The sequence below is a fragment of the Aspergillus tubingensis genome (assembly GCF_013340325.1).
Source record: "Aspergillus tubingensis WU-2223L DNA, scaffold_12, whole genome shotgun sequence".
Classification (NCBI taxonomy): Eukaryota; Fungi; Ascomycota; class Eurotiomycetes; order Eurotiales; family Aspergillaceae; genus Aspergillus; species Aspergillus tubingensis.
In genome coordinates, this window is record NW_023336286.1 from 41307 (window position 1) to 68725 (window position 27419).

Consider the following 27419-nt stretch of genomic DNA (forward strand, 5'->3'; position numbering starts at 1 on the left):
GTAGGTTGGCAGAAATCTCAAAGCTGTTGGGTGCTCTACCTTCCTATAATAATCAGATAATTCTGCTCATGGAAGGTCACACCGGTAAAGGTGGATGCAGTTTCGCTTCTTTGCCCTTCCGTTGTCTCACCGTGGTCCTGCTTCATTTGTCCCAGAGTAGGCCCGGTGGGCCACTGCCGTGCTGTTGGGCTAATATATTTATAGTGGCTGTATGTTCTCTCTGTCACTGTGTCTTAACTTGTAGACATGGCTAACAACAGACATTTGTAGTACGTGAACGTGTCTTTGTCCAAAAGGAGCGTACTTGTGACATGGTCAAAGTATAGTCAACATGGACGATCCAAAAGGCCCTCTTGGCCTAAATCTCCTGTACTCGCCACTGGAGCCTCACGTTGAGTTTGTCTTCGTACACGGCCTCGGTGGTGGTTCTCGGAAAACATGGAGCAAATCAACCGCCAGCTACCACTACTGGCCACAGGAGTGGCTTCCAAAGGATCCCGCATTCAGCAATGTGAGAGTACACAGTTTCGGGTACAACTCAGATTATTTGAAGGGCAAGGGTAATTGTCTAGACATACACCATTTCGCAAAATCCCTATTAGGGGAGTTGAGCACCTCTCCACATCTGAGTCATACGGACACACCAATAGTGCTCTTGGGACATAGTATGGGCGGCTTGGTTATCAAAAAGGCTTATCTACTAGCGAGCCAAGACACCTTGTTTGAGAAGCTCGTGAAGCGCTTTCAAGCAATTTATTTCTTTGCCACGCCCCATAGAGGGTCTGACTCGGCTAAGCTACTTGAGAATATCCTAAAGATTACGTATTCCTCTCGGGCATACGTCTCTGACCTCAAGCGCGGATCTAGTACGATACAATCTATCAACGATCAATTCCGGAATTATTCCGGCAAGATGGAACTATGGTCGTTCTATGAGACATACAAACTTACCGTTGGACTGTTCAGCATACTCATCGTGGACCCAGATTCAGCCACTCTCGGATATCGCCAGGAGCAACAGATCCCTTTGGGAGCCGATCATCGCTCAATCTGCAAGTTCGATGCGGTCACAGATCCAAACTATGTCACCATTCGGAATCCCTTAGCATTGACCGTGAGCCGAATATCGCATTCGGGTAAGTCCCCATATCGACGCCACAGGTGACACTGATATGGACAAGTTTCTTACTCAAGACAAGTGGCCACGTCGAAAACACAGCAAGTGAGAATCCAGTTACAGCAGCTGGAGACGTATCTAGGCGTTCATGCAGACATTGAGGATGACCTTATCCTTCTCGAAGACGCTCGTATGAAAGGTACTTGTGAGTGGTTTGGATCCAAGTCGAGTTTCCTTACCTGGAAAAGCTTTGAAAACAGCAGTCCAAGCGTCTTCTGGGTCAATGGACAACCAGCCACTGGAAAGTCGGTGCTTGCTGGATACGTTGTCAGTCAGCTTCACAAGACCAGGGCTGGTTGTAGTTTCTATTTCTTTAAATATGGTGATAAGTCGAAAAGTGGACTTAGTGGATGTCTGCGTTCCTTGGCTCTCCAGATGGCTTGCACAAATGCCGAGGTTAGGAAAATACTTCTTGAGATGCAAAGCCAGGGAGTCAGAGTTGATAGTGAGGACGAGCGGGTTCTATGGAGAAGGCTATTTCAAGCCGGCATTCTTCGGGCTGTCCTTGAGGGTCATTATTGGGTAATTGATGGACTTGATGAATGTGCCTCCTTCTCTTTATTTTTCGACGTCATGCTTTCCAATCTCGACGAATCGACCCGGCTACGGATTCTGGTGACTAGTAGGGCGACACCGGAGATATGCCGATACTTTTCATCGCTTGAAGCGCCTAGGGTTATGTCCGAGCAAGTCTCCGTTTCTGACACTCTCCAGGATATAAAGCTGCTCGTCGAGGCCGGAACAGGGTCTTTGGCGGTAGGTGGAGACGAACACCGCAATAACTTAGTGTCCAAGATTTTGGATAAGTCCCAAGGGTCATTTCTGTGGACTGTCTTGGTACTTAAAGAACTGACAAATTCGCACAGTGAGCAGGAGATAAGCCAGGCTCTTCAGGATATGCCTCGGGATATGGCACAGCTCTATATGAGATCGCTCGAGTCAATGTCGCAAGCTTCACAGGGAAAGACATTAAGCAAGGCTGTTCTTATCTGGACTACATGCGCAACGAGGCCACTCAAAATCACTGAGCTTGAAGTCGCCTTGAGGCTGGACGTCAACGATCATTTCCCGAGGTTAGAGGAAAGTGTATTATCACTCTGTGGCCAGTTTGTGACAATTGACAAACTTGGCAAGGTTCAGATGGCTCATGAGACGGCGAGGGAGTTTCTTCTCAACGCCAACCTCAAGTCTGAGTATGCTATCAGGAAGGAAGAAGCACATACTCGCATTGCTCGAACTTGCCTTATGTACCTCACAGGCGACGAGATGAAGCCCCCTCGGACGGGTAGACGAGGTGCTGCCGCCTTCTCTTTAAGAAGGAGGTCGAATTTCTGTGCCTATGCCTGTTCAGAGTTCTCGTTCCACCTGTCAAAGTCAAGTCCACTTGCAACTGATGTCTTCCACCTACTTGTAAAGTTTCTAAGGGCGAATGTCCTGTCATGGATAGAGGTGGTTGCGCAGACCAAGGATCTTAATATTATCATCCGCGCCGCCAAACATCTCAGAAAATACCTCAAAACCTGCATGGCACATCTCCCGCCTGTTGGTGGTGATATGCCTGTTATCAGAGGCTGGACAACGGATCTGGTACGCGTTGCTGCCAAATTTTCTGACGCTCTACTGATTTCGCCCGCGGCCATTTACTCTCTCATTATACCTTTCTGCCCTCAGAAATCCATAATTTATAATGCTGGCAAGACTGTGAAAAGGCTTTCCGTGATGGGCCTTTCCCAGAACCAGTGGGATGATCGACTGGCATCTATTGAGTTCAGTCAGAGTCAAACAACGGCCATCTGCTACGGCGAGATGGTTTTTGCAGTTGGTTTGAGTTCCGGAAAGGTCGCGCTGTACGATGCTACGTCGTGTCAAGAGTTTACAACACTGGAGCATGGAGAAAGAGTGATGCATTTGCAATTGTCTAGCAGACGTGGGCTGGTTGCTGCATGCGGAATGAAGACAATCAACACATGGGAGATTCTTAGTGGCCGGTTGGTTTCCACTTATCCTGCCCCATCCCGGCCACTAGGGATGATAATGTATGATGATCGACTTATAGTTGCGTCGGCCAAAAATTACTTGGCGTCGTGGGGACTCGACGGCGGCGGAATGCAATATCCCCATCGGGCATGGAACGATTCTGACAATATGAATGTTCAGACACATCGAGTTCCTTCTGCCGTATCAATACCAGTCGGTCACCAAATGATGGCAGTTACCTACAGCCGACAGCCCATCATCCTCTGGGACCTCCAGGAGGACGCCTATTATGGGAGCTGCGGGAAGAAACTCGCCAATGGTGAAACAAGCAGACACATGGTCACTGCATTGGTTTTCAATCCCAACCCTTCGATCGAACTCCTTGTGGTAGCCTATCTCGATGGAGAGCTTGCCCTCGTTGATCCATTCCAGGATGAGGTTCTGGTGAGCTTCCAGGCCAATTGTCAAACCCTAGCAGCTAGTCCTGATGGGCGTCTGCTAGCGGGAGGTGTCGGATCTGGAATAATCCAAATATATGACTTCGAGACATTGACGCTTCTTTACCGCGTTGAGTCCACGAAAGTTTACATCAAACAATTGGCATTTAGCCCGGATAGCCTGCGATTGGCCGACATCAGGCGTACGGAATGTAACATCTGGGAACCTGCTATTCTTCTTGGTGACTCAGGCGGAGACGAAAGCAGCCAGGCTACGTCAAATACTGTGTTCGAGACAGTGGCCACAGAGACAAGAGTCAAAATCACTGCACTTATTGTGGAGGTCCAGGAAGATGCCGTATTCTGCAGCAAGAGCGATGGATCAGTATGTCTCTACAATATACGATCAGGCAACGAGATACGCACACTCTATCGGCATAAGATCAGTGTTCACGCGCTCAGCTGGCTACCCAATGCTAAACTCCTGCTCAGCATCGACGTGTCGAACAGAATAATTGGGTGGAGACTCAAGAAATCACCGACAGAAGGTTGGCTGCCAGAAGAAATGCTCTTCCAATCACGCCTCGACTGCGGACATGCGATTACCCAAGCACTGGCTAGTGATGTCGCAGGAAGGTTCATATTGTCCACTCGAGAAGCAGATCATTTGTGGAGTATCAGCGGTCACGAATTAGACATGCGAAGTTATTCGTCGAAACCCGGCATCCGCAAGTGGCTGCAACATCATGATTCGGAAGAACATGTGATATGCTTTGAAGGCGCGACCGCCCGTATCTATACTTGGAGTGACTGGACGGAAGTAGCAACAATCGAGGTCAATATTGATTTAGGTGGTCTACAGATCAAGAATGCCTTTCCTTGCACATCCGCTAGGAAACAACGCATACTTCTCGAGTTATCGGAGTTAGATGGCCCAGCTAAGACATGCAGGCTCTACCTGCTCGATGCGAAGGCATTTACTGTTTACAACGAAGGAGATAGGCCAGATAGTCCCAGCGCGATATGCGCAGGACAGAAAGATACGCTACTGGGGAACAAGCTACTTCATGTCGACAGGACATCGAATCAATGTCTTATCAACCGATCAGCCACCATGAGCCGGTATATCACACATTGCATCGGTGTTACCGCGGCCAGCAAGATTGTCTTCCTGGATACCCACTCCTGGGTCTGTACTGCTGATCTGGACATACCGGAGGATAGCAAAGAGCTATACGTTCGCCATTTCTTTGTGCCATATGATTGGTTTTCGGGATCAAGGCACATAATCTCGACCGTTGTTAGTCGAGATGTCTTGATTACACGCAAGTCAGACCTCGCTGTTATCAAAGGAGGATTGGAATACACGCTGCTGGTGGAGTCTCCGGGAGCTGTAATTGAAGGTTGACATGGCACTTGGAAGCAACGAGTGTTGCCTCTTGAATTCCCAAAATGGTTTTCAGAGTCATGGGAGCGGAATATTTTGTAGTGTCATCTCAGATATCAATATAACGACACTTCCTCCATGAAATCAATCTATGGAGCACCAAGACTGGTTGAAACCAATCGTCGTCCAACAACGTGCCCAGTTCAAATGAAGTGCTTAGATTACGCGTCGCTCCGACGGATATTAAGAGAAGTACGCGCCGAACATGCCATCGCAGGTGCGGTATCTGGGAGTAACCTAGTTGAAACGCAAATTCATACCTATCGCGGACACCATTCTATCTTTGCCTCCGACCTCCGACCTCCGACCTGCGGAGCTTTGCTTAAGCGGGACCAATAACGGACCGCGGATTGAGTATCCCTACCTTATTTCCGCAGGGCAGGCGTTGTACCACGGTTCCAAATCAATCTATTTTGCGTCATCCTGTCCGAGGGGATCGTCAGAGAGCCGGGTATGGCAATGATCCTCACACTGATGGGAGATCAGGCCGCGTATCCCTCGGCGCAAATATCCGTGAAGATGCATGATTCCCGTCGGAGCACTGTTAAGAGGTCTGCTCGCCGACCTCCGAAGGCATTGCAGCATTTTCTTAAACGCTGCCTCTATCCCCAAGCAACCTGAATTATCGTTTTACCATCATCCTATATCAGTTCATTGACCCTATTAGCATTCAAGACACAATGAATCAGTCTCATCGTGCGAGGCTCGCTCTCGCCACACTCATCCCTTTCCTGATCGGGGCCAATGCAGCGCTCTATGACACCATCATCAAAACGCAGTATGGCGGCGTTCAAGGCTACCCGGCCTTCACCAGCGAGCCCGCCGGCAACCTGACCCATTGGAAGGACATCACCGTCTGGAAGAACATCCCCTTTGCCGCCACCACAGGGGGTGAGAACCGCTGGAAGGCACCTCAGCCAGCAAGCGCATGGAATGGCACCCTTGATGCGAAGTCTTTTGGAAATGTTTGCCCGTCAGCCACCGAGGGCAGCTCTGAGTTTACTATCGACGAGGATTGCTTGAATCTCAACATCTGGAGTCCCGCCAACTCCACGGATGCAAAGCTCCCGGTTGTGATGTGGAGCTACCCCGCCCTATCGACGGCTGCTGATGCCCTGTTTGACGGCGGTGGCATGGCAGACCAGGGTATTGTTTACGTGAATTATAACTACCGTACTGGCTCATTCGGCTGGCTTGCACACCCGGAGTTGTCAGAAGAATTCTACAAGGTAACGGGATCCAATAGCTCCGGCAACTGGGGCATGCTCGACCAATTTGCAGCGCTCAAGTGGATCCATGATAACATCGCCGCGTTTGGCGGTGATCCTAAGCACATCACGGTCATGGGCCAGTCCGCTGGGTCAGCCGCCACCCAGCACATCCTCAACAGCCCACTGACCAAGGGCCTGATTGTCGGCGCCATCATTGAAAGCGGAGTTCGGGATCCGCACGACCCCCTGTGCACCAGTCTGGCAGAAGGCTACAGCACATTGGAGGATCAGCTGGCCCAGGGTGAACGCTTCATGGCCAGCGTGAACTGCAGCTCCATTGCCGAGATGCGCGAATTGCCGATGGACGATCTCGTCGTGTCGGGCGGAACGTTCGGCAGCAGCAGCGAATGGAGCTTCGGCGCTACTTTGGACTACTATGCCATGCCGGACACCTACTACAACACGCTTATCAAAGGTCTGGCGCAGGATGTGCCCGTCATTACAGGTAATACTAAGGATGAGAGCGGGGCTAGCTATGGCCTGAACCTCACGGTATCTGAATACCTGGCAGACATGAATGAGACGTTCAGCGAGCCATGGCTCTCCCGCTTCTTGGAGCAGTACCCCGGAAACACAACACGAACAGCCCCGGGAGCCTACAACTCCCAGTGGACCGACCGGTCCAAGGTGGGCACTTGGCTGTGGGCGCAGCTCTGGTCGACCGCGAGGACTAGTCCTGTATATACCTACTTCTGGGACCACGCTCCGCCAGGCCAGGATCAGGGAGCGTACCACGAATCTGAGATCAACTACGTCCTGAACAACCTGTACGGCACGGATCTACCGTGGACGGCGGCAGACTACTCGATTGCACGAAAGATGAATGAGTACTGGGCCAACTTTATTAAAACAGGCAACCCCAATGGAGGAGCCCTGGCTCAGTGGCCAGCCACGGGAGAGAACCCGACGGTGCAGCATGTGGGCGACGGATGGGGAGAAATTCCGACCGCATCTGATGCCAAGGTTAAGCTATTTGAGGAGTGGTTTGAGACACTGAAGACATACTGAGGGCGCATCAAGATCTGCTTGTATATAGCCGTCTGTAATTAGCCTCGCTTCATGTACATCATCTGTATGATAGCAACAAGTGCATATTGCCTGATATGCTTCCCCGCATTCGTGGAGCCGGTCGATCATTGTAGATTACCCATTTAGCCGATACCATGAGTATATCTGCTTTACCCCAGCTGCTCGGACTATCCAGGGAACCAAGGTGAATTATTGAGAATATCACTTCAATTGAGTGCCACCAATACAACCATGGCCCGTCACAATAATCATAACTTCCCCCTCTACCTCGCGATCCTCCTCTCCCTAGCCCTACCCATTCTATCCACCCCCCTTCCCTCCTCCCAGTCAGATTCCCAATCCCAATCCCACTGGGTCGACATCTGGACCACGATGCCCCAACTCACCGAACCAGCCAACCTCCCCCCAGCCCCATTTGTACGTTCCCCCGCCCCCGCCCCTTCTTGTATACATCACTAACCGAACCCCAATACTTATTCAAAGTAGAACTCCACACCCTCCATTTTCCCCAACACAACCCTCCGCCAAACCCTCCGCCTCACCCAACCAGCCCAAACCATTCGTCTCCGTCTCTCCAACGCCTTCGGAAGTACCGACCTCCCCATCACCTCCGTGGCCATCTCCGTCCCAGCCAACAACACCCTTGGCAGCGCATCCATCATCCCGGGTACCACAACCCCGTTATCCTTCGACGGAGACACCTCGATCCTCGTCCCAGTCGGTAGCCTCATCGTCTCAGACCCGATAACCCTCCCGAAACAAGCGGGTACGACACTAACAGTAGACTTGTACCTGGAGAACGGGCAGAACGGGACGGATATTACATCTCACCCGGGGAGTCGGACGACGTCGTGGATGGGGTTTGGGGATTTAGTTGGTGTGAATGAGGTCGTTGGCGGGGATGTGGTGGGGGTGGAGCATTGGTATATCCATCCCCTTTCTCTTCAGTTCATTATGCATCTATATCACACCGTTTCAGTCGGACAAATTATACTAATGGATAGAAATGAGGGAAAAGGTACTTCATCTCCACCATCGAAGCCTTCCTCCCAGATACGTACCACGGGTGCGCAATCCTCGGCGACAGCATAACAGACGGACGAGGGAGCGATACGAATGAGAATAATCGGTATCCTTACTTCTTCTTTACCTCCAGCAATATATCAAATGACTGACGCAGGATATCTGTACAATGCACAGCTGGCCCGACCTCCTCCTCCCATACCTTCACACCCTCCACTCACCAACAACAACCCTCTCCCTCCTCAACCAAGCCGCCGGCGGCAACCGACTCCTCCACGACTCCCTCGGCCCAAACACCCTCTCGCGCATCGACCGCGACGTGCTCGCACACTCCCACATAACGCACACGATCGTCTTCGAAGGCGTCAACGACATCGGCACAGCATCTACCTCCCCCACCGCGCAGCAAATAGTAGGCGATAGAATCATCATGTCCTATAAACAAATCGTCACGAGACTGCATGCAGCAGGGATAAAGGTGATCGGAGCGACGATCACGCCGTTCGGGACACCGGCGAATTCGTCCGTCGTGCAGCCGTACTCGGATCCGGAACGAGAGAGGACGAGACAGAGGGTGAATGGGTGGATACGGGAGTCCGGGGTGTTTGATGGGGTGGTTGATTTTGACCGGGTGGCTAGGAGGGATGCGAGGCCTGATTTGTTGAAGGCGGAGTTTGATAGTGGGGATCATTTGCATTTGAATCCGAGGGGGTATGAGGCAATGGCTAGGGCTTTTCCTGTGGAGTTATTGGGCTAGGTTAACAGGGTAGAGAGGGTGGTAGATAGAATAGTTGTTTTATTATGTCAATTGACTGACTGATTCAGCTACTACTAACTAACCAGCTAGCTAGATATTAATTAAGTTCGTTCACATACTCATGCTCATTTTGCATCATACTCATACAAGATCTTCCTTCTCTCTAAAAGAGATGGTTTAGTATCCCCGCAGGCTGCGACGACGGGGCACACTGCGCTTGAGGGAGACACCAGCCTCAGCGGCATCAGCGTAGGGACCAAAGTCTGGGGATCCACCGAGGGTACCGAAGATATCACCGATGTAGTTGCTGGGGGTGATACCGGCAGCGAAAGTGGAGTTCCACTGGCTAATGATACCCTCGATGATCTTGACACCGGCGTTGTAGATGTTCTGGACAGAGGGCTCGTAGGCACCAGTAGAAGCGTAGAGGAGGTTCTCGCGGGCCGACTCGCCAGGGTAGGGGCGGTCGAAGTCCGAGGCGGTACGCATGACGATGATACGAGAGAAGTCGACGAGCTTAGCCTTAGCAGCACGGACCATGGCCTCGAGGGTGGCGTTGTCCTCCTGGGCGGAGGCGCAGTAGGTACCGGTACCGTTGGTCAGGACCTTAGTAGTGTTGGCGAAGGTATCGCCGAGGATGTTACCGGAGTAGTAGACGTCGCTGGTAGCGACATCGCACTGGACGACGGAGGGGGCGGAGGCACCGGCAGCGTAGATGCCGTCGGAGGTGTTGTAGTTAGCGCGGTAAGCCTTGGCGGCGTCGGAATCAGCGAGGGTGGCCTTGCTGGCGAAAGCGGCGGCGATCTGGCGAAGGTTGTCGTTGACTTCGAAGACCTCGGTGCCGTAGATGCTGCCGGGGTATTGCCAGGGGTAGTAGGCGCCCTGGGGGAAGTAGCCGGTGGTGGCGTTGGCGGGCATTTCACGGATGTCGATCTCGTACTGCAGAGCGACTTGGACGGCGTAGCGGGCCAGAGTCACACCGCAGATGGTGGCCTGCTCGGGGTTGACACCGGCGATACCGGCGATCAGGAAGTAGGTGTTGGTCAGGTCGAATGTGGGGTTGAAGATGATGGAGGAGACGGTCACGGCCGCGTTGATCTCGGCTTCACCGGTGACCAGCTGGCAGATGTTGTGGTCGGCTGTGCAGTGCACGTCCGGGAAGAGGGGAGAAGCTCCCGGGATGGTAATGTTGTGCTCCAGCACGTTGAACTCGGGGATACCCCACCAGATGGCGGCTTCGGGTTCGAACTGGGTGGTTTGTTAGTATATGGCAGCACTCATGGTGGGGTTGGGTTAGGGTGATAGATGAGGGTGGGCTACCATGGAGACAATGAAGACCTTGGGAGCGATCTTGTCGGTGGACTGGCGCGCGGCGATGTTCTTGGCCGCGGGGACGGAGCGAGCCGCAGCAAGGGAGGACAGGCAGCTGCTGGCGAGCAGCAGGCCCGTGGAAACGGATTGAAGGAGCTGCATGGTGTGTGCGATGGTGGTGGAGTGCACTTTTTTGGCTGCAATGGCTGGATGGTGAAAGCGAAGTTGGGGAGACCAGCTTTATAGCTTGCGATTGAGGTCTTTCTGTTCTGGGTATCAACGGCGTAGCTATCGGGATTTGGCCATTGGGTGGTTTAGTCGACCCACCGTCGCGTGCTAAATGCCCACATTGTTGAAAAACTCTGCCAGGGAGACGGGCTGATTAGGAAGGATTTGCATTGAGAGCGGAGAGGGTAGCATTGGTGCCTGCCAGAAAGCCAATGATCGGCAATCCATTCCGTACGAACCGAGCCGGTTGCTGCGGTGCATTTAGTTGGGGTTACTTAGTTAGTGCTGTTCTCCACCCAGCTGAAGAATGGGACGCGATTGAGTAGCTGAGTTTGCCGCGGGCGTTTTCCATTTTTCTTCTAGCTGTCAATGGATACAGAGATCATCGGTAGACTAAGGTACAGCATACAGGACATAGATGCCATCATTTCCTGTTCCTGAAAGTTGTTCCCACAACACGAGAGGATATTCCCCGTGGCACCACGGGACGGAGCCAAGAACTAACGCAGGAACAAAACAACAACCCAAAAGGCAAAACATGGGAAAGATAGCAGAGAGATAAGCGGGGAGCCCGCCGATAACCATCGCACCACCAATATCGCGCAATTTAATTAACTTAGATTGCCTTATCGCTCACCGGCCTATCAACGGCGCCACTAGTGCCGGAGTGGAGGGATTCCACCGGATTTCTCCTCTTCATCGTGCTTCCCGATGCTTCCATTGCTGCACCTAGGCGATTGATCCAAATCCCTATACAGATATGGTGACATCGTGCGTGGCCTCAGCCGTAGCTGAATTTATATAGTACATAAATAGCTGAGGTTCAGATCCCGATGAAGAGAGTTGTGAAGGTGTTAGGGCTGCAATGGAAGGATGATGAGGGCACGAGGCAGGGCACGTGCGGGGCTGCGCCCAGCTGAAGAACTTTCCGATCACCACCACGGCACTCTCCACCTCGTTGCATTCAGACCCCGTAGGGCGTACTGATTAGATGGATGAGTTACTAATGAGGAAGAGATTATAGCCGGGTGTCAATCTGCATTATTTGCACGTTATCTTATCCCTTGGCAGTAGTACTATCGCCATTGGTAGTGGTGCTAGTAGGAGTATCCCGTAGAAATATATATCTTGGACAGTACAGGTATAGATAGGAGATCTCCGGTAGGGTACTAGCAACTTCAATCTAGGAAAACTATGCACTTCGTATGATTCAACTCCTAATCCAGTACACACCTACACTTCAGAGGGCCATATTACTCTGTCGTTTAGTTCGTGGCATCTCCTTCGATTTAATTAAACAGTCGTTCATTTCCATTCGAATAACTACATGGAGCCACACAATGCTAATCACCATTCCGACAAAATATCATGAATGTCACTTGTAACCTGTACTATCAATATGTGGACATCGTAGATTACTATGGTGGGAGACGAAATGCCAGTGAGCTACGTTCAGAATGGCATCCCGCGTTGGTAATTACTTGTTGCCGCGGCCATGAACATTTCGCTCCTTCCTGGTCGCAATGTCATGTCCGCGGACTACTACATTCCCGCTCGGATTCTCATGCGAGGCCTCCCATACTTGAAAGTAGTTGGATCGCGGGGCAGAGACTCCAAGCATCTTCGATGATAAAATAAGAACAGTCACATCCCTTGACATGACAGTCAATTCATATTGTACCTCAATTGCAAGAGGAATGTCAGTCTCCAGGGCCTACTAAAGAATACTTACAACGGATTTGTCGGCCTTGGGGAATTTCTGGGCTTCATTGATCCAATCATCGCCAATACCCCCGTGGTTTCCCCAAACGAGGCTTCTCGTTGGTCGATTTTCATTCCATTCCTTTCCTATCATGCCACTCGGGTGAATATTCCGAACATATGCTGATCACCACCCAATGAAATAAGCAATCCAGCCGAGCATTCTGGAATCCAACTGTCAGCCAGTTGGCGTCTGTCACGAAGCCTACAGAGTGTTGGTATATTATCACGTGATCGAAACACGCCGACCATCCGCGGACTCGAACAGGAATGCATCATCCCTTGCCAACTTGCGACCGTGATGCCATTTTGGTAACTCTCGGGGTCCAATCGTTTGATCCATCACTCCGACAGAGATGGTTCCACCGGCAGCTCACGGATTCTAGAAGACGGAGGATCTTCTAGGGATCCCACCGATCGCTGCGAGTTTATTGAAGTTAAAGCTGGCCCCAAACTCAGTTTTCGAAACTGACTCGCCGGGTTCGCTCCACATGGCAAGGGTGTGATGAGTGCTGTCTTAGACAATTCCGGTCGAGTGGAGGTTATTCCTCACCGGACTCCATCCCCCTTCCTCCATACAGGTCCGACGCGAAGCCACGCTGACGTGGACGGCAGGGGATCTCACATTGCGCGGTCAGATCTCCGACGATCTCCTCCACCAGTAACGGCCTTGGTGGAGATGCTGCACTGCTGCTACAAATACATTGGCCTCCCTTGCCGTGGCTGCCTTGGCCGATCCAAAGCAATGTCAGATGCTTGGCGGCAGCAGACCTCAACGGCCTCGTACGACCTCGGAGCGGAGTGGCAGGTCACGGGTTGATCCATGGAGCAGCTGGAATATTGTCGGGCAGCCGAGAGACGGTCGGAACGTTATTGAGCGATGATGATCCCGGGTGTGAGAGGGGATGCCATGGTCATCAGGCAGAGCCGCAGGCGTCCTCTTATTCGGACAATTTTCTTCATTCCTGAACAGCTCTAAGACACAAAGGGGTTATATACCCCAGCTGGGGCGTGTCACCGTGTGAGTTGACAGGAAATCCGCGTAACAGGTCAACGTCAGCTTTGATGACTTCGTCACACCGATCGTTCTTGTCCGTGAGAGGATGGCATGAAAGAGCCGCTCCACGCGATCACATTCCACCGCTGAAGATTACGCTGGACGCGAGGCCCAACTGCAGTACCTCCGCAAGTGGACAAAGGGTCCTCTCTAAATGGGAAATGCAGCGATGGGCAGCAGCTGCACCAGAGGAGTCAGATGCAGCAGAGAAAGCCGCGTCATCGTCAGATGCGAGATGCTCCCGTGCGCCTGCCGATCGCGGGAAATGAGTCCGCATCTGCTGTGTCCATGACCTTATTCCTAAAGAGAATAATCAGGCCAGACGTAGGGATAGAGCATTGGGGGGAGGGGGGAAAGGGAGGATGAGAGTCAACTGGCCGATGTCATCGGGAAACGACGTCATCCACGTGGGGTTGGACCGTGACGTCACCCGCCCGTCTCCCTCCAACTTGTTAGTTGTTATACTCTTTCCTTTTTATCTTTCTATCTTCCCCTTTCTTCTGCTGGCATTGCATCGCATCGCGTCGCATCCTGGACCCTGCATCGCCGATTTGTTGTGCCACCCGTTAGGATATCCCTTAGACGAAATACCCCCGACCGGCTCACTCAGGTGAGCTTACATGACAACCGCTATCAGCTAGATATCCATAACTAATCCCTCAGTAGCCACCCACGAAAGTCTAATCAGGAACCACAAAGTCAGATCCAAAGAAACAACACCAGCTCAGCTCGGAATCACCGAAAATGGTCGGCTCCATCCACGAACGCATCCGCGAAGACCTTATCGGCAAGGAGCGTCGTCTCTGGACGGCGCTCACCTCTGCTGACCCGGGGCCCGAAATCAAGAAGATGTGTAACGAAGAAGCCAACCTACTTTTCCCGCAGCGCGAGGTTCTGCACCTGCATTCGAAGCCGTCAATTAGCGAGGCGCTGAAGCCACCCTTCCATCACTTCGACGAGTACGAACTGCAGGAGGTGCGCGTGATCGTCATCGACCTGATGGCCGGGTCAGTAACATACAAAATCAATGCGCGCCGCGGAGAAGAGACATACCGGGGCACCGGGTCGACGACATGGAGCCAGGGGAGTGATGGAGAGTGGCGGATTGTGGTGCATCAGGAGACATTAATGTGATGAGATGAGATCCATTGGGATTCAGATGCAGGGGGCGATATGAGAAGTGGCAGTGACAGTAGGGGATGGATGAAATGAACGAATCATGATTTGTTTTGATGCAGTCTGCTGATGAATATTCTTTTCCTTGTTACATTATTTTATTGATTTTTTTCGTTGGACCCTGCGTTTCCATTCAGGGGTTGAATATCCCTTTGTATTGATTGTGATTGCGTGGATGTGTGAATGTGGCTGGCTGACATCAGACGGACGACGGAGTTCGAATCAGACAAGACTCTGACATTATTTTCCACGCAGATCATCATCATCCACCCATCAATAGCATAACACAACATAACATAGTTCCCATTATCATACGATAGTACTTCATTCCCTCGTTACCCAAAGAAAAGCAACCACAACACAGCATAAGACAACTCAACAAAACAAAATAGAACCAGAAGAAGAAAAAAAAATACACTAAGATCGACAGTGTTCACAACCATAAGGCTACCCAACCCACCCCAGTGGGACCAATAGTAACTGCATCATTATTGGCCCTAGTTTCATCGCGGTAACAGCAAGAGTGGAGCTTAGCAGCATGTTTTCTTCTGTAGGGCGAGGGTGGCAGTGTGCAGATTGCAGCTGAGCACGCACCAATTTTTTTGCACTGCACGGCGACTCCGTGTTCATGCATGCAGTAGCTACCCAGCTAGTTAGCTACTTAGTAGTTAGTTAGATGGTTAATCATTCTTTTGCTTTCTTATTCTTGCTTACTACTACTACTACTACTACTACTACTGGAATAAGATTCCTGAGACCACTTACCATCTTTGGTAAGGATCTGTCGATCAGCATGTGTTCTGTCAGGGTCTAGAATGCTTCCCTTCTTATGCTGCTTTGCTCACTGAGAATACAATTGTTAAATCTATTAAGGTTTGTAGAGTGAAACACACCACGTACCAAATACTACTTAAGATCTGATCTGACGTGAGGAGTAACGAAGTAAGCATAAGGCAACCAAATTATATTATATTACATTATACTCTTAACTAATTACATTATGATTGATTAGGTCAGATGGAGTACAGTAAGAAAGTAGCGGGTTACTCTATCGGTCAAGAACATATTACCTGTCAAGTAAGTGAAAATCTAACCACTCAATTTCCATTTCCCTTCTTGGTAATGTAGTATATAATAGTATATGTACCACGCAAGCTGCGATATGTATAGTAGGAAATAAATATCGGTTTCCCCACTTTGGAAAATTCAATAAACAACACAGCCCCCTTTCTTTCTTCCTTTCCTTGCACTTTGATCCCGAAAATAATTTCCATCACATCCATCCCATCCAATGTAATCCAACAACAACACTTTCTCTTTCTCACAAAATTAGATACCAGAAGGGAAATCGAACAAAACCAGATATAGTAAACGAACAAAACAAGGGAATTTGTAAAAAATCAAAAGGAAAAAAAAATAGAAGAAAAAAGAAATTTAAACACCATTAGCAAACCCATCACCACCAGCCTCAGTATCAACCCTCACCGAATCCATCAACCCACAAACCTCGAACAACTTCTTCGGCCCCATGCCCTCCGGCAACCCAACGACACCATCCTTCTTCAGCCTCTCCAGAGCAGCGGTAATGCCCATGTAGGCCGGGGTAATGCAAGCGAACGAGAAGATCATGATACGGAAGCCCATCTCCTTAGCCTCATCAACGGAAATAACCGGCCCAGCCCCGTTCTCCACCATGTTAAGCAGAAGCGGCCAAGGCGCAAGGTCCTGCACACACCGCCTCGCCATCTCCTTGCTGGTGAAGCCCTCAAGGAGACCAACATCGGCGCCAAGATCGCGGGCGGCCTTAAGGCGACGAATGCACTCGTCGTAGCCGTGCTGCTGGAGGGCATCAGTGCGGGCAATCAGCACGATGTCGCTGCGGAGGCGGTCCTTGGTGAGCTTGGCGGCGCGGAGACGAGTCAGGTATTCTTCCATGCTGACGACGCGCTTGCCTGCCAAGTGACCGCATCGCTTGTTTTGAATCTGGTCTTCGATGTGGAAACCCGCAACACCGGCTTGGATGTATTGTTGAACGGAACGAGCGACCATTAGGGGGCCTGTATTGTTTTTGTTTTTGGTGGTTAGTGGGGAAACTGGGTCTTATATTGCCGTTCTGCTTTTGGGAGCGGGTAGATCATTTTTTCTTGGCGGAGGGTGGAAGTTTAGGGGATTATGGGGATTTTGCTCACCTCCGTAGCCAGTGTCCATGTCAGCGATCAGGGGAGGACCGTAGGGGTCCAGGTTCGCGATCATCTCCGCGTTGGTCTTCATGTCGTAGATGTGGGCTAGACCCAGATCGGCCATACCCAGTCTAGACGCGGTAGTGCCGGCGCCGGTCTAAAAACCCTTCCGTTAGTATGATCTTTGTTTGTCGGAAGCGGAGAAGTGTGTGTTGATTGATTGTGGGGAAGAAGGGAATGGAAGTAGTTAGGATGGACATACCATGTACATGCCCTTGAAGCCCATGTTGATGGCAATGCGGGCGGACAGACCGTCGTAGACACCAGGGCATACGATCAACTCATCGGACTCGCGAAGCTGCTTGCGCAGCTTGCTAGCACCAGTGACCATGTTCAAGTTGACCACGGGCTCTTGACGGGCACCGTTGATCTCATAGATACCGTCCTGCTCAACGGTGATGGTGATAGTGTTGGTCATGCTGATGGTGGAAGCAGAATCGGGGGTATCAACTTTCATTGCGAGGGGAGAAAAACCACAAGGTATATATAGGTGGGAACAAGGAGAGTTTTTATCCCTTGGAAAGTGGAGAGTTGAAGATAGGAGAGAAAAGAGGCTTGATGAGGATGGAGAGAAACCAAAGGAAGAGCCAGAAGGTGACCAGTTTATATAGACGTGTCGGGAGAAGATCATCCCGCCAGCAACCAATATTCATTACCTGAGAAGATCATTTTGAGAATTGTTTTTTTCCCAATACCTCTTTTCTTTCTGTCTGCAACATTCCCCTCCTGGTGGATTGCAACGCAAGCCCTTGGCCGAGAATCATCGTCAATCCACACAAATGCACGTACACCCTACTCCGGTGAACGAACCATTGCCATTCAATTTTCTTGGCCACCATCCCAGCGCCGAGAAAAGAAAATAAAATGGTCAATCGACGCCATCGGCGGACTATGATTTGTGCCTGTGACAAGTCGAAAAATGTCCGAATGCAATGCAGCAGGGGCCTAGATAAGCTCCCCCTCCTCTTTTTCTTTTTTATTAATTTCATATTACTATTGTTATATTATTCGCATTTTTGTTTTCCCGTCCCCTCTTTACCCCGTACGTAGGCTAATGACCAGTAAATCGCCAGATCCAGTAAAGGATGGGGCTGGCTGGACCGCCACCGCGAGGGGAGTTAAGAGACATACTCCGCGCGTAGTTTCAGATTACGCGCGCCGGTGATGGCAGGATTGATTGACTAGGTGATTTCCGGATTTGGTCAGGTCAGGGGAGAATGAAGGAGGGGGTGTTGAGTGAGATGAAGTCAGATAGATTTGGCCCGTACTTTAGGCCACGCCGACAGTGCATGGACAAGACGCATCGATTCAAATCGATGCGGTGGCACACGAGCACGAGTTCCTCGGTAGCCGCGGGCTCCAGTATACTGCAGTTGCTGCATGTCAGACGCTTTTGCTCATCACGCACGGGGCCCGTTGTTCTTCACCCAGCTGAAAAAGACAGTAGCCTAGCCAAGTCGCATTGGCAGAGGAGGGATGGAGGGGGAGGGAGAGTAAGTTTGGTGGCCAACTGAAAGCCAGCGAGCAATCAACCTCCGGAGTTCGCCAGCTGGGCGAGAAATGGGATGAATCGGGCTTGATTGGCGCTTGGCCGAGGAGGCAGATCTGCACCGATAGACTGCCAGGGCTCGGCTGATGCGCCGGAAGTTAAACGGCATCCCACCCACGGAGTCACTGTTGAGGATTGCCGGCGGCAGGGCGGGTTCTAGCACGCCTGCTGAATGGCGGAGAAACCGGAGCGCATTGGCTCCCGGGACTTATCGCAGATGAGGTGAGAGAGGGGGTGATGGAGGTTAGTGATGATGAGATAGGCAATAGTGCATGGCTGACCAGCCGACGGAGAAGCCGATGGAGAAACCAGGACCCAGATGGACCAGATGGACCAGGGCAGCAGCTGCAGTGCGGACTCTCATCGCCGACATTAAGTGCGTCTCTGTTGCTGCATGCTGCAGAGCCAAGTATCTTGGCAACCTGGGGGGACAGAAAATTAATACTGGAGGCGATAGTCTCGAGTCCAGCCCCGGTTTTGCTGGGGACTGAGTGATGAATCTGGCTGCGCGGTTGGCTCTTGCGCACGTCTAGTGATTTCTTAGGTAGTGGATGTACTCTTTTTTTCCTTCCTTGGTCATGAAAGGGTCATGGTCACTCCGCAAGTTGCCTAGAAATGTGCTCATGGCCTAGAATGTATTTACTCTCCGGTCAGTGCGGTGATTAGGACCCCGGTGTGTAACCCATGAGTACAGAAGAGGAAAGGGAAGAGGAGAGCTGAGGAACATTTCGGACCCGGCTGGGTGGTGCCGCATGGTGAAACTGACGACGCGGGTCCGACACAGCAAGCAGTCCGACAAGTCCCCTGCCTAGCAGATCGGATGCAGTGAGGAAAAATAAACCGCCACGACTATTGGAGCTGCAGATTGGAAGAGGATTAATCGATAGATAGGTAGGGCCGGACTAAACCGGGAGGAGTATAGGGGGAGTGGGAGAGAGTAAGAAGAAGAACAAGGGTAAGGGAGACAGAGAGAGTGTTGAGTGAGTGAGTGTCTGTGTGGTGAGGCGCAAGTCAGCCGATTGGCGGAGAGGAGATCCAGTTTGGGAGGTTCAAGGGTAGTAAGCAGTCTGATTAGTTACTTTAGATTGGGTGAATAATGACGAGAAAGAGAGGGGGTAGACTGGACGACCAGCATAGTCCGAGAGGGAAAAGAAAAGACAGGCAATGATAGTCGTGGCTGACTTGGCTAGAGACTCCAGAGACGGCGGATAGAGAGGCTAGCTCGTCACTTCGATAGCACTAGAGTTCTCGGTCCAGTTGTTAGTTGAGTTAGGTCGAGTCTAGTGCTGTAGGGAATCAGCCCAAGCCCGACAGCGGCTCCGGATTCGCCCGGCTTGGCCACTCTGGGCGATCGGTAGAAATTTGGGGGGATTTTAGGAGAAAGGGATAGCGGCCTGGTCTTGGAATCTTGGAACGAAAAAGAAAAAAAAAGGTTTGTGAAGGTTTTGCTCTGAGGGTCTGCGGCCCACGCGGGCCCACGGTTGCGGTTGTCTTAAAGCTGGCAAGCTCTTCAATTTCCACGCGTCTGTCAGCCTGCCTTTTCCCGCTTCTTTCCTGCTCCGAGCGTGCTTATTGAGAGACGACTGGCAGACAGAGAGAGTAAGAAAGAAAGATACTTTCATATTCCTTTTTCTGCTCCTGCTGCTGCTGTTGTTTCTGCATCTCTGCTTGGGCCCTGTCTTGCTCTGTTTCTTTCCCTCCAACCCATCAGTGCAGCAGCCTAAATTTCAGCCATTGCAACCATGGAGGACAGTAAAGGTGCTAGCCCAATGGTTAGCTATGTTAGGGCTGAGATCAATGTCAAATATGCGGATTTGTTGTTGCTGGCCTGTTGTTTCTGTTCGGGTTTGCTGGACAGCACCATGTACAATGGTGAGTCACTCTCTCTCTCTCCACACTCTCTTATCCCTTTCCTCCACACCTTTCTTGTCTCTACCCCATCAATCTCCATCAATCTCCATAATTCCCCATAATTCATAATAATGGAACCATACTTACACTCTCCCCCACAGCCTACAATACTTTCGTTTCCATGCAAACAGGAAACACCATTTTCGTGGGGTTGGGTGCCTCGCAGCAGGATAGCCGACCGTACGACTGGGCGCGATCCTTGACGGCCATCGGCTGTTATGCGATCGGCAGCTTCATCTTCTCCCGCATCAACAACTTTCTCGGCCCCAAACGGCGCGGCACTCTGGTCGCCTGTTTTCTGCTGCAGGTCGTACTCGTCATCATCGCTGCGGCTCTCTCTCAGAGCCATGTCATCGCCGGTGACCTAGCCGACGCCCACTCTACCACGTTCGTCACCCACTGGAGCCAAGAGGCCGTCATCGTTTTGCTCAGTATGCAGTCCGCGGGCCAGACCGTCGCCAGTCGTGTGTTGGGCTACAACGAGGTGCCGACCGTGGTGATCACCAGTCTGCTCTGTGATCTGATGATGGATCCCAAGCTATTCCTGCTGCGCAATGAGAAGCGCGACCGTCGTGTCATCGCCTTCATTTTGACCTTGGTTGGTGCCATCGCCGGTGGATGGATCAGCAAAGCCACGGGCAACATCTGGGCTGCCCTGTGGATTATCGCCGGTCTCAAGTTCTTCATGTCCGTTGCTTTGTCCTTCTGGCACGTCAAATAAGTTAATAGATAGCTCTTTTTTTTCTTCTTCTTCTTTTTCTTTTTCCCCGTCTTGACATTTTCACTTCTTGTTCTGCTTCGTTAGCCATCACTTCAACTTAGACCGTTCTGCTTTCACTTCCATTCTGCCATACCCATACATTCATCGGGGCCAAATTATCCGGCACCCACGAAGTCCGAAAATATCTCTCCAAGACCACCTCGTAGCTTTGATCATCCACACAATAATCTCCGCCAGAAGGGCCGATATGCGCACAATGCACATCCGGGTTTAACCTGACCATACTATCATGTACCTCCCGACACAGCAACGTATTCCTCCCCATCTCGTATGGCTGCCCAAAGCGAATCTTCTGCGTCAGAAACACATAGCAGTCCTGCATAGACGCATAATGCCGATTTCTGCCTAGACAATACTCTTCTTCAGTGCGACAGATTGTCCGGGCGAATAGATCCGCCACCTTTTCGCGAATCTCTGTTTCGTTAGTCGTGTGAAACTTGCGCCCCGCAGCTTGCAGAATCTGCACGAATAGCCATTCCAGCCATCGGAAGACGGCGTCGTACTGGGTAATCTGACCGGCGGAATTGAATTCGAACCAGGCGGTAATTACCCCCGGGATGATCAGGTCGAAGGTGCTAATGTTGAAGGTTAGGACGACGGTGGAGGCCACTGTGTTCTGTGTCGCTGCGAATTGGGTGATGTTGTAGGCAATGGGGACACCGAAGATGCTGGGATGAGTGGGTTGAGAGAAGAGACCGAAGATATATTCGTTGTTGAGGTCGCGGTCGGTGAAGGTGCGGGTGACGTCGACGCGGCCTTGGACCTGCAGTTACTTAGGATGATTATGGAAGGGGATGTGAGGGTATGGGATGTGAGGGAAGTAAGTACATTGTCGGAGAAGATGGAGGTGTCGTTGGGGTTGATATGCGCGGTGTTGGCTGGGTAGAGGAAGTTGTCCCAGAAGTGGGTGGTGAGGGTCCAGAGTTGATCGACGGTGTAGCTGGTGGTGAGGGGGATGAGAGTGAGGAGTCGTAGGAGTACTAGGTAGTAGTACATGATGGTGACTTTAATTGGATATAGACTAACTTTATAGACAATGTCATTCCAGCTACTAGAGGTACTACTGTAGAAATCGTAGCAGCCTGTCATGGTGGCAGTGTAATAGGCATCAAGCCGAACTATATATATCGGACGGCACACGGTACCCATTCTTCATGCAGCATCTAGGCACCAAGATAGATCCCTGTCTCTGCAGCAGTAGCTACAACTAGTTTATTATCCTCATTGTCGGACGAAGCATGTTACATGGACACCAGAAGATGGGAAGGACAGACGGACTGTCGCCATGTGCAAGATCAAAGCCATGGCTGATATGTCTGCACGGGGAGTCAGGCTGATGGAAGCTGGTTCACGAGCTGACCCACCAATAATGGTCTGCAATACGAGTCATCCTGCGACACCCCCCAGTTCGGCAGTGATAAGCCTTATAGGGTAAGCTACTGCGTGGGTGCCACCGTATCAGCCACTCGGCAGACAGACTTCACCACTGCTCTATGATTCCGCGGCAGTCGGACCCTTCTCTTACCGAACAAAATGACTACTGAAGGACTATCATTCCGATCAACCTGTCACTTGCCTTTCTTGTAAATTCCCCGCATCACGTCTCGGAATAGTTCCGGGGGACGGAACTCTCCGGAATTCAATTCGGGTATACTTATAGTTAGTCACAGCTGCATACATTGCTTTTTCCCCGAAAGAGCTATACAAAAAGCAAATCAAAATACAAAATGGCTACCGTCACCCTTACTGGCGCCAAAGGCCGCCAAATCCAAGGTACTATACTCTCCCACCTCACCCTGTCTAGAACCCTCTCTCCTAACAGCACAGTCCCGACCACCCTCTTCATCAACAATGAGTTCACCCCGGCCTCCACCAACGAGACCCTGACCATCGAGAACCCCTCCACCGGCACCCCACTCGCAACCGTCTCCTCCGCCAGCCCAGCGGACATTGACCGCGCCGTGCATTGCGCCACACAAGCCCTCCCCGCATGGAAAGCCACTCCGGGCGCCCTCCGCGGCGCCCTCCTGCACAAACTCGCCGATCTGATAGAGCGCGACGCGGAGGATTTCGCATCCCTTGAAGCTTTGGAAGGTGGGATGCTCTACACAGACAGCAAGGCCATGACCATGCCCCAAGCCATTTCCACCCTCCGCTACTACGCCGGCTGGGCCGACAAGATCGACGGCAAGACGTTGCATCTCCCTGACGGTGGAGTGGGGTATACTTTCCGCGAGCCACTAGGTGTTTGCGCCGCCATTGTCCCCTGGAATGCGCCTCTGTATGCCCCTCCCCGATACCCTAACCCACCAACCAACTAACATCGTACTTCCACAGAATGATCACAATCTGGAAACTCGCCCCCGCCCTAACAGTGGGAAACTGCCTCATCATCAAACCCTCCGAACTAACCCCCCTGTCTGCCCTAAAACTCGCCCTCCTCATCCGCGAAGCAGGCTTCCCCGCCGGCACAGTATCTATCCTCCCCGGCGACGGTGCCAAAGCCGGCAACGCTCTCTCCACGCACCCAGCTATCCGCAAACTCTCCTTCACGGGATCCACTGTCGCCGGGCGCGCCATCCTGCGCGCCTCGGCATCCAGCAACCTGAAGAAAGTTTCGCTAGAGCTGGGGGGTAAAGGCCCCTCGATCGTATTCTCCGACTGCGATCTAGCCAATGCTCTGCTGTGGACGCGTATCGGGATCACCGCGAATAACGGACAGATCTGTGCGGCGGGGTCGAGAATCTATGTCCAGCGGGAGATTTACGAGAAGTTTCTGGAAGAGTACGCACGGTTATCTAAGGAGGATAAGCCCGTGATCGGGGATGCATTAGATGAGAAGACGACGAAGGGGCCAGTGTCCAGTGCGGCGCAGTTGCAGAAGATCTTGGGGTATGTGGAGGAGGGGAAGAAGAGAGGAGTGAGGGTGTTGTTTGGTGGAGAGAGGATTGGGGAGAAGGGGTATTTCGTCCAGAATACGGCGTTTGCGGATGTGGGGCAAGGAGAGAGAATGATGAGGGAGGAGATTTTCGGACCGGTTGCTGTACGTTCTTTCCTCCCCTTTTCTTTTACTTTCTACCTCTGTTGTGATTGAGGTGGATGGGGGCTAACAAGAACAGTGCATCGCCCCCTTCGACACCGAAGAAGAGGCCATCAAGTTGGCCAACGACACCGCGCACGGACTCAGCGCCGCCGTCTTCACTAACGACGTGAACCGCGCGCATCGCGTCACTGCAGGTATCGAGTCCGGACAGGTCACTGTGAACGCATGGGCGATGCTAGCGTCGAATATGCCGTTCGGAGGAGTCAAAGAGAGTGGATTTGGACGGGACATGGGAGAAGAGGCATTGGAGGGATGGACAACAGTCAAGGCGGTTAAGTATAACATTCTGCCTCCAGCGGCAGCGAAGCTTTAACTTACATAGTGTGGTGTGGTCAAATTCATAATAAAGACAATAATATATATAAAAGAAACGGTCAATGCAAATAAAAAGGATCATTCGAGTACCGCTCATACAGCTCCTGATACCATTTCTTCCCGACGTCAGGGTGACTGATGATTCGATTGCGGAGGTAGGCTTCGCCGAACTAGACCCAAAATCGACATTTATCAATAGATGCCTCTACATAGCGATATCGTAGCAATGATGATGGAGGAGGAACATACACAATCGAACCTGTCCGAAAGAAACTCACTCGGCACATCCTCGGCCCTTCTCTTCATCTCATCCTCATCAGACCACTGCCCCACAGGAACCTTCTCAACAATATGTCTCGCCGAATCACGCAAATTTGACAATGTCAAGTCCATCCGTATCCCCATGAAGAACGGGATACTGTATCGCGTTGTATTCTTGGGTGCCTGCATCCCATCCACTTCAGTACTACTTCCCAGAGAAAACGAAAAACATGGCACTTACAACAACCCTATGAACCGTCGCACTACAAACACCCCCCGTGATAGCCTCAAACCCCTGCTGAATATTTACCACTAGTGCCCCCTCATCTTCCAGCCGGGGAACATCGATCCAGTCGCCGCGTTTATTAAGGACTTGTAATCCGCCTGTCGTATCTTGTGATAGGAAGGTAAATAGACCGGTTGAGTCTTTATGTGGCCCTACGCCTTGGGATTTGTCTTCCCCTGAGGATTGAGGCGGGTACTTGATGAATTTGAGTCTGTCCATGGTTCCTCTGTACGTGTCGAAGGTTGTTGGCGGGAGAGAGAGGGATTCGGCAACGTATTGGAGGAAGGTGTTGCTTAATGGGATGAAAGAGGTAATGTATTCTTCTACAAGGGATTGAGTGGCTGGTGTAGGGTACTGGTTTTGGCCTTCGAGGCGGGACCAGACTGGTGCTGTTTGAGTGTTGGAGGGGGGAAGGTTGGGGGTGCCGAAGTCGAATTGCTAGTTGCGTGGGTGGTATGTTAGGGTATGTGTTGTGAGTGGGATAGGAACAAGGGAGGAAGGGGAAATACTTCTCGCATGTCGGTTTTGAGTGCGGTGGTTTCGGCCCCGAGACGCGTGTAGCCCAGGAAAGAGGGCGAGTTGATCATGTTCGTTTGTTCTTTCGTTTCGGTTGGGAGGGAAAAGAGGGTTGGGAGGGCGGCGTGGGCGCGTTTGGTGAGGGACTGTAGTGGATGTCTTTAGTATATTGTGGAATATGGGCGCTGGTGGTGGTTGGCTGCGGCTTACTTCCAGTCCGTGGTTCGTGAGATACAGGAAGCCTACGAGGAAGATGGCGTCGCGGAGCTGGGCCAGGGTCTCTGCTTTGGTTTCTGGATCTTGAAGACGCTGAAAGTCGATGAAGGGAACGGAGGTAAAGTTCGACATTGTGATGGAGATGGAGATGGCGATGTTGGTGATGAAGTGGTGAGGGGAAGTGAGGGGAAATGGACGGATGTCATTGTTGGCGCTGAGTAATAAGGTGATGGTCTACTGCCGATGCAGATGGCGTGATCTCACTGACTGTAGACATGGCTATATCACAGAGAATGTGAAGAGGATGAAGGCAGATGATGCTGATGATGCTGTTGGTTTTCGTTTTCTCATTTTCTTCTAGAGGGGGAAATCTGGGTTGACTTTGCAAGTGAGTTGGATTGTATGGAATACTGTTTATTGGTCAAGATAGCTTACAGCTCAGACTTAGCTGACAGAACGAGTAGCTACTCACTAGGAAAGCTGGAAAAAAGCTAAAGGAAAATAGGATAGTTGAAGAGACGGCATCGATCTCAGTACCCCGGCTTAATCTCGGTAATGCCCTCATCCTGACACTACTATTCTAGCGGTGTGCCCTCCACACCCGCAATCTATCAGAAGCACTACTGTACTTTGCCACTTCGGCTATCATGCGAAATGACCGCATCGCATATATTGCATCCAGACTAGAGGTGGAAGAATTCAGCAAGCGTCTTCAAACCGCCGTGATGTCAAGTACCGAAAGAGACTGGATCATAACCCTGCATACCTTCGTCGCCTCCGGCACTGCCGACGAACTGTCAACTAATTAAGACGACCTCCAATCGACACACCTAGACCATGCACATGATATATTAGCTGCTTCACATATTTACCATAGGTGGAGAATCAGGATCACTCAAGAACAGCCAAGAACTGAGCTCTCCTGCCATCAATCACCTGAAGACGGCGCTTAAATCGTGGCCAAAGGGGCAGCAAAGGAACGGATGAAACGGAGCCATCCGAAGGTGGAAGTGGACGCACTCTATTGCCGAGAACGACCGGTGCTTGGCCTTCTTGTTTCTGCTGAACCGTGGCTTGATGTTCCCGGGGTTGGCAGATTATTGTTGAACGTGGTCATGATCCGCGGAAGCAGTATCCTCTAATCCGCGCCAAAAGACACTTTAGCATGGCTTGCATCTATTGTTCAATCCATGGCAAGGTACGATTCTAACGTTTACGATGATAGTAGCTTTGCTGCGTTAAGGGAGCTTGATCAATGCTGAACATATGACCGGCACTCCACGGAGCCGTGCCACTGTGGAGGATAACCCCTGATTGATTAGTTTTGCCAAGTTATTCTGCTCCTTCGGCTCCCACAAAATGACTCGTACACCACTAAGAATCTTCCGGGGGGCATGTCCAGACGCGCCAAGCATCGCAGCCGGTGTTCCTGAGCGGACACTAGTCGTGAATGGCACGGACAGTTCCACCGCACAGCCACGATGGACCCAGACTTTAGCTCTCTTGGCAACATCGCTGAAACGCCAAGTGCCGTTGGTGGAATTCAGCTCCCAGCATAATATCCACCTCTTGACAACGTCTTTCCTCACG

At 51.4% G+C, this 27419-nt stretch overlaps 10 protein-coding genes across 10 annotated transcripts; 6 read left to right on the forward strand and 4 right to left on the reverse strand.

Annotated features, from left to right (window-relative positions):
• Positions 1 to 331: 331 nt before the first annotated feature.
• On the forward strand, positions 332 to 4999 carry AtWU_10068 (NACHT and WD domain protein; the record flags this gene model as incomplete). Its single annotated transcript, XM_035505173.1, has 2 exons — positions 332 to 1136; positions 1200 to 4999. The coding sequence occupies 2 exons, from the start codon at positions 332 to 334 to the stop codon at positions 4997 to 4999; spliced, it is 4605 nt and encodes a 1534-aa protein (XP_035361066.1).
• A 719-nt stretch (positions 5000 to 5718) lies between these two features.
• Positions 5719 to 7317, forward strand: AtWU_10069 (carboxylesterase/lipase family protein; the record flags this gene model as incomplete). The annotated part of the gene is made up of 1 exon (XM_035505174.1): positions 5719 to 7317. One exon carries the CDS (start codon positions 5719 to 5721, stop codon positions 7315 to 7317), a length of 1599 nt encoding a protein of 532 aa, XP_035361067.1.
• Positions 7318 to 7569: 252 nt separating this feature from the next.
• AtWU_10070 (SGNH/GDSL hydrolase family protein) lies at positions 7570 to 9118 on the forward strand (the record flags this gene model as incomplete). Its single annotated transcript, XM_035505175.1, has 4 exons — positions 7570 to 7755; positions 7825 to 8261; positions 8357 to 8467; positions 8539 to 9118. 4 exons carry the CDS (start codon positions 7570 to 7572, stop codon positions 9116 to 9118), a joined length of 1314 nt encoding a protein of 437 aa, XP_035361068.1.
• Positions 9119 to 9295: 177 nt separating this feature from the next.
• Positions 9296 to 10591, reverse strand: AtWU_10071 (purine-nucleoside phosphorylase; the record flags this gene model as incomplete). The annotated part of the gene is made up of 2 exons (XM_035505176.1): positions 9296 to 10366; positions 10439 to 10591. 2 exons carry the CDS (start codon positions 10589 to 10591, stop codon positions 9296 to 9298), a joined length of 1224 nt encoding a protein of 407 aa, XP_035361069.1.
• Positions 10592 to 14219: 3628 nt separating this feature from the next.
• On the forward strand, positions 14220 to 14609 carry AtWU_10072 (nuclear transport factor 2 family protein; the record flags this gene model as incomplete). Its single annotated transcript, XM_035505177.1, has 1 exon — positions 14220 to 14609. The coding sequence occupies one exon, from the start codon at positions 14220 to 14222 to the stop codon at positions 14607 to 14609; it is 390 nt and encodes a 129-aa protein (XP_035361070.1).
• Positions 14610 to 16085: 1476 nt separating this feature from the next.
• Positions 16086 to 17348, reverse strand: oahA (isocitrate lyase/PEP mutase family protein; the record flags this gene model as incomplete). Its single annotated transcript, XM_035505178.1, has 3 exons — positions 16086 to 16708; positions 16841 to 16988; positions 17094 to 17348. 3 exons carry the CDS (start codon positions 17346 to 17348, stop codon positions 16086 to 16088), a joined length of 1026 nt encoding a protein of 341 aa, XP_035361071.1.
• A 2834-nt stretch (positions 17349 to 20182) lies between these two features.
• AtWU_10074 (YoaK family protein) lies at positions 20183 to 21072 on the forward strand (the record flags this gene model as incomplete). The annotated part of the gene is made up of 2 exons (XM_035505179.1): positions 20183 to 20312; positions 20453 to 21072. The coding sequence occupies 2 exons, from the start codon at positions 20183 to 20185 to the stop codon at positions 21070 to 21072; spliced, it is 750 nt and encodes a 249-aa protein (XP_035361072.1).
• Positions 21073 to 21169: 97 nt separating this feature from the next.
• Positions 21170 to 22128, reverse strand: AtWU_10075 (major facilitator superfamily protein; the record flags this gene model as incomplete). Its single annotated transcript, XM_035505180.1, has 2 exons — positions 21170 to 21895; positions 21961 to 22128. The coding sequence occupies 2 exons, from the start codon at positions 22126 to 22128 to the stop codon at positions 21170 to 21172; spliced, it is 894 nt and encodes a 297-aa protein (XP_035361073.1).
• Positions 22129 to 22859: 731 nt separating this feature from the next.
• AtWU_10076 (putative aldehyde dehydrogenase) lies at positions 22860 to 24548 on the forward strand (the record flags this gene model as incomplete). Its single annotated transcript, XM_035505181.1, has 3 exons — positions 22860 to 23413; positions 23470 to 24175; positions 24252 to 24548. The coding sequence occupies 3 exons, from the start codon at positions 22860 to 22862 to the stop codon at positions 24546 to 24548; spliced, it is 1557 nt and encodes a 518-aa protein (XP_035361074.1).
• Positions 24549 to 24609: 61 nt separating this feature from the next.
• On the reverse strand, positions 24610 to 25961 carry AtWU_10077 (isopenicillin N synthase family dioxygenase; the record flags this gene model as incomplete). Its single annotated transcript, XM_035505182.1, has 5 exons — positions 24610 to 24720; positions 24800 to 24994; positions 25053 to 25535; positions 25607 to 25759; positions 25824 to 25961. 5 exons carry the CDS (start codon positions 25959 to 25961, stop codon positions 24610 to 24612), a joined length of 1080 nt encoding a protein of 359 aa, XP_035361075.1.
• Between the last annotated feature and the right edge of the window lie 1458 nt (positions 25962 to 27419).